Here is a 6,233-nt window from a genome sequence, read left to right on the forward strand (position 1 = left end):
GGTGGAGTACCCGCTAATGCGCGAACCCGGGAACGGCGGGAACGGCGGCTTTCAACGGCTTTATTTCTAAGTATTGAAGCCTGAAACGACAGGCCAAGATTTCACATACAAATTAAAGTACAGGTGTAGAGTATTTGGGCATTATACATATCAAAACAGATGAAATTGAATGAATAAACTTCAACACACCGTCGCGTTCGTGGTTTAAACGCGTTGGCCAGCAAGTAACTGCTGTCGAGAAAAAGGCGAGCGACGGGGACCAGTCTACATCACGGTCCTTGCGGAGGGACCGTGTCTACATGCTCATCACTCAAATTACGCGATCATTTTGAGGCAAATTTAAATATTATAAGGCTTAGCATGTCAAATTTCTCGAGGCTCAGTAATTAGCCATCGTAAATACGTCGAGGGTTGACGCTAAATTTACATAACCTCCTAATTTATGCATCGCAAAGGCATTATTTTTGTTGAAAATAGAATACCTTGTTACTTCGAACAACCGTAGCTCTAAGCCCTCACGAACCAAATAGCCCTACCTTGTTTCAAAAAGGCTTTATTTCGGCCCAATTTATAAGAATGAGATGGGGGAGCAAGGCAGCCGAAATCAAGTATTTCCCCAGTTGTATTATAACTCTACCCAGTGCGATTTTTTCGGTTAATTTTATGAGCAAGAAATTATGTATGTTGAAAAATCTCGGGTTACATGTGTATTCCGATACCTGTGACAGTTCAGCCCTATGTCATCGTCGAAATTATGATTAATTTTCTAATTAACAATCAAAGTTCTTCAGGGCACGGTCCCTCTGTGATAGAGGGACCGTGTTCAGGGGAGGTAGCAAAAACCAATATATACCGCGCTTGTCTTAAAGGTATGAAAATCGATCCGAGGGCCTAGGAGTGGCACATGTAAAACAGTGTGTATCTTTGCGTCAGAGGCGGAATAAATCTATTTATCCAGGAAATCTTAATCCCGACTGCTATGTTTGTAGGCACACTAAGAGCCAGTCGACGTTAGGGACACAAAAAACAACACGAGGAACAAACAGGCAGTGGTTTTGAACAAAATCAATGTACCCGGTACTTCACCGATGTCTGTAACTCAGTACATGAAAATATTCGTAGCTTGACGCACTTTGAACATAGCTCGTAACAAGTGACAGCGGAAAGCTCACAGAACTACGTGTACAACTATAACAGCCACTCATGTAGTTGGCGCTAAGTGAAGATTTTTCGATCAACAACTTTGACGGATGATGGACTGACCTTTTCTACCGCAATTGTTATCTCCCTCGATTCAGCACAAAATTTTCGTATGGACTATTGATGCTGTGTTTACAGTTGTTACATAGTGGTAAATCCTAGTCGTATTTACGACTGCTGCGTAAACAGTCACTGAATAAATTTTGCACGCATTTACGAGCACTGGATATTACTACCGTTTTTAATCGAAAACCGTCCGTATACGCACATGACAGTTGTGACAAAAACAACACAAAAAATCTGGCGTACATTGTTACTGCATTACTTTGACCAAAAAATCACCCAAATGCCGAACGGTGATCATATGAACTCTGCTGCAGGTTTCTGGACTAAACGACCCCAAACCGACCGGCCGGGTCCCAGTCAACTGTGCCGGGCTCGACGTCTACTCTATCAGCATCAACTCAAACTTTCACTCCAGAAAACTTTACCCCACAAACTGGGAATATACTAAATTTACCTTGAAAAAAATTTCAAACTGTGTATCGTATTGAAAAAATCTTACCGGGGCCACGGAGCAAATTAAAAAACCAACAAACCCCAACAGAAACAGTGGAATGATCATTAGTGTGCAAGGTCGCTGTATTATATGTCAGGGTGAAAAAATCTAGCTTTGAAATTTCTGGACTGTACAAACGGCGGGCAGAATTAGACAAGATTACGACCAATGTGTTACCGCCGATGGTACATAACGTACTGTTCGGTGTCCAGTGAGAACACGATTCCGAATATATCACGGCTGTTGATTTGAGCTGCCTCCGATCGAAAATTTTCAACACAAAGACATGATATCAATAATTTTGCGAGATATATAAAGTACCCGCTGTCTTCTCGCCAAATAGCTGTGATCAAGATCATTATGACAGAAGCAATTGACCGCCGAACACCTGCTTGCTGATCTTATACACAACGTGTAAAAATTGATTATTCCTGCTGAGAAATACGACAGCAAATATTGCAATGTCAATTTCTTATATCTTCCTCGCAATGGTTTTACATCTGTGTCTATTTTATCACGGTCACTGGACCATTTCTGACGATTTTTACTAACAAAGAATCAGTTCACACTCATCGTGGGAACACATTGCAAAGACGTTCACAAAATTTTCATCACATTCATCACATTACCGTAATCCCCGTTTCAAAGACGTAGGAAATGTATAATGATTTGTTTATCTTGAAAAATCCCGAACTGAAGCCTCTAAATACAAAATGATTTTTCTTCTGAACAACTTCCCGACAACTTTACAATCACACTCTGGTCATCACATGGCGGTTGTAACCGTACATGTGCTGCTGCCAATGGAGAATCAAAAGACTTCAAATCACCAGTCAAACGTACGGAAAAAGTATCAATATCCAAGCAATGTAAAACAATAATTTGATAAGGTCAATTTATTGTATATTATAAAAAATCTCCAGACCACTCGGAACAGCGTAAGATTATGATCTCACTCATTGAATACTACACTCACACGGTAGGGTAAAAATATGGGAACTCAGATCGTTATATACTGCTTCCGTCAAACGAGTCCGCTTATCTAAAGACGGCAAAAATGGTAAAAAAGACGGTAAAATGACCATAATTATTATTGCTTGTCTCTGTAAATTTTGCCGACTATTCGTTAGTAGTTGTCGAATTTCTTGAGTTTGTCCGAAAACTATTTCAGTGAATGACGTAAGTTTCAAGACACCCGAGTGCGAGCGCAATATCGATATTGGATAGCAAAATCAGTCACAGACAATCGAGGAAGAACATAAGAGTCTATTAATCTGCGATTTAATTCATCCTAGGTTACCATGAAAGTAAAAAAGGTAATGTTGTGCCCTGGTTGGGAAAGAAAAGTTGATTAAGTTTTCAAAAAAACGTCAGCTAATACTCGAACAATTTAGTAAAAAACTAGCTCAGAAAAACGTATAGAGAAGAACGACATCACCGATCACGGCGATCTTCAGATCTTTTATCATGTTTCAGTCTGAACGGTCAACATTTGATGCTATAATCTATGTCAAGTGTCTCTTTTTGGTCAAATCCGACAGAGATGAATCAATCACGATTTAGTTTCATCGCCCCGACCCGACAGGAAATAATGAAGCACATGGGCACCTGTATACATGTAATCGTGGCATGAACGTATCCAATGCCCGTCCACTGCATGAGCCATTGACCGTGCATCGTGAGCAAACAACGGTTTTGGATGTCACGAGAGCATTTTTTTCGCAGTCTGTGAGCGGTTGAGTGGTTTGGGTAGGCTGCATACATGTAGATCGGAATCGAGTTGATTTCGGCGGAAAACAGTTAGAAAGTAGTTTTTCGTGCTCCGTCCAAATTGGATCCGCATGTTGCCGGTTTTGTCCATGGTAATCAGCAGAGCTGTGGTGGGAGGCCGTATAACGCCGGGAATACACGTCATCGTACGCAGGACTATGCCACAACATACTTCCAAAGGCGATCTATAGTTACATATCGTACTGCAGGTCAACAAAAACATCACCCATTCATAGGCCTACAGGTACACATATCAACGAACAAAAAGGGAGAGGCAATCTGCTTGAAACCATGAAGTAGTCCGTTTGTGTCTGAATTCATTGAGGTGCGTGTTCAGTAACCGTTGGTCAAGTTTTTTCGTTCAGTAGTAAGAATCGTTTATTCATTGTTGACATCGTAATCGATGTGATGTACACAACAAATGTTTGATCGTTTGCACCTTTGCGCGTCCCCTCGTGATTGGCAGCTGTTTGAATGCTTTCATCTATTGTTCGTTGGACGCTTCGAACACAGCATCGAAGCAGTTTTGGCATAAAAAATCAACTTAAAATGGAAAAAATGAGAGAATTTCGCCAACAGGGTGATGCCACAAGTATTCACAAAACGTAATATGTTGGAACAGTGCTTTAATTTACACCATGGTTGTTGAAAGATCCAGATTTTCGGGAGCATTCGTGACGTTGTTACCATGTGCCACTCATGTTGGATTATGAATCCCCAGGGAGATAGGGGGTATTTATAGGCTCCCCCTGCCTTTAAGTAAGTGCTGAATAATTCATGAAGCTATAAGATGAAAAGAGCACGGTAACTATAAGGTGTAAATTTCTTTCTTCTCTTGTGATGTATCGTGAACGTGTTAAAATTTCAAAGCATATTTGAAAGTTTGCATACCAAAGGAGTTGGCTTGACACAACTAACATTCCAAGAACTCATTTCACGTCTGTAAGCGACGGAAAATTTGGCTCCTTCGTTGATTGAGAGTATGCACCTTACAGCATGCAAAGCACGTAATATATCATCAATTTACACATACTAACTTTCGTTTAATTTTTTTTCAAATTTCAAAATCGTTAATTAGTTTTCTCAGAAATTTCCCATACTCCAGACTTTTCAATTTTACCACCCCCTCCAACTCAATAGCTAATGTTTGACAACTTCGGACATCTAACAGGTGTACTCTGCAAACTGGTAGAACAATTTATTGGTCAAGATCGCAAAGTCAATGTCATTATCAGTCCCTCCACACACTGAACTGTGTCATAATCCTCAAAATATACGCAAAGATAATATTTCACACACTCAATTCGTAAGGGTAATTTGGCGCGAAAATGCCCAGCTGCAATAGCAGTAGGTGCAGACTATATCAATACGGACTCCACGAAATACAAGCATTGAATCATAGACCCTCGAGAAAAACGTGGGCCTATGTCGGATTCCACAAAACTTCGTTCAGCTAAATATCCACTAAGTGAGAAAGCCATAGTGGAGATCAGGATGCTATTTTTTCATGTCCCTATCTTTTACAACCACTTGTCATATTAAGCTGCTTTACATATCGTCTAAATTAATTCATGGCGTGGGTTGTCAAACAATAGAAAAACTTCTCCGTGTCAATGTACCGTACATGTAGTAACAGCTATACCGTCGCCAATATAAACCACTTTTTATGGTTATTTGCTAACTTTTGTCAAGAACCTGTCCGTTGTTTTGGTATGGTAACCGCTTTGGCTAAAGGTCGTGAGGTACACTATCAAATAAAGAGAGAGATTCTAGCCAGTGAAGCCGTCTACTGTGAGTGTGGACCATATGAGTGTGTTACGGTAGTTCTCTTTTTGGAAAATGTGGTGGCCCTGAAAAGGGCCGTTCGGTATGGGTTTTGTTCTTAGTAATCTAACCGCCGAAACCGTACAGAGTACGGCCCTGGCGTTTCAGAGCGTAGACCACATCCATGGCGGTGACGGTCTTTCTCTTGGCGTGCTCGGTGTAGGTGACGGCATCACGGATGACGTTCTCCAAGAAGACCTTGAGTACACCACGGGTTTCTTCGTAGATGAGACCAGAGATACGCTTGACACCACCACGACGGGCCAGACGACGGATAGCTGGCTTGGTGATACCTTGGATGTTATCACGCAGAACCTTACGATGACGCTTGGCGCCTCCTTTTCCCAGACCTTTGCCTCCTTTACCACGACCAGACATGTTTGCAGTTCAATGTGCAGATAGCAAGATGTTAGCTGTCAATACTTACATATAGAGCAGTTGTGAACGCAATAGAAAGCATTGTTGAAAATTTAAATAATAATCGATGTATTTAATATTTCCCACCTTTCGGAGACAAAAGATCTCATTTTGTTCCATTGGTCCATAAATACATATCATTATTATCATTTTCCAATCAAAGGCGTAAAGTAAGATCTGGTGAGCCAGCTGTAGTGTGGCCCATGTACTTGTCGCTATGCCTTGTTTTTTCGGGTCTGCAAAATCTAGCTATCTCGTATTTGCGAACCAGAAAAAAATGGGGATCGATAAAGTACACACTAGCGTGATTTCTTTGAAAAATGAAAGTTTAACAATGCTAGAGAAGATGCAGTTTTATCACATGAGTAGCAATGTCTATACAATGACCGTATATTGAAAAGATGTATATTTTAAAATGCACAATACATTTAGCAACAATCAGATATATATACGAAAAGTCTTA

At 40.7% G+C, this 6,233-nt stretch overlaps 1 protein-coding gene across 1 annotated transcript; it reads right to left on the minus strand.

Moving 5' to 3' along the window:
- Positions 1–5,419: 5,419 nt before the first annotated feature.
- Positions 5,420–5,731, minus strand: LOC139150292 (histone H4). Its single transcript, XM_070722584.1, has one exon. It carries the CDS (start codon positions 5,729–5,731, stop codon positions 5,420–5,422), a length of 312 nt encoding a protein of 103 aa, XP_070578685.1.
- Positions 5,732–6,233: the final 502 nt, after the last annotated feature.

Source organism: Ptychodera flava, chromosome 2 (genome assembly GCF_041260155.1).
Source record: "Ptychodera flava strain L36383 chromosome 2, AS_Pfla_20210202, whole genome shotgun sequence".
Lineage (NCBI taxonomy): Eukaryota > Metazoa > Hemichordata > Enteropneusta > Ptychoderidae > Ptychodera > Ptychodera flava.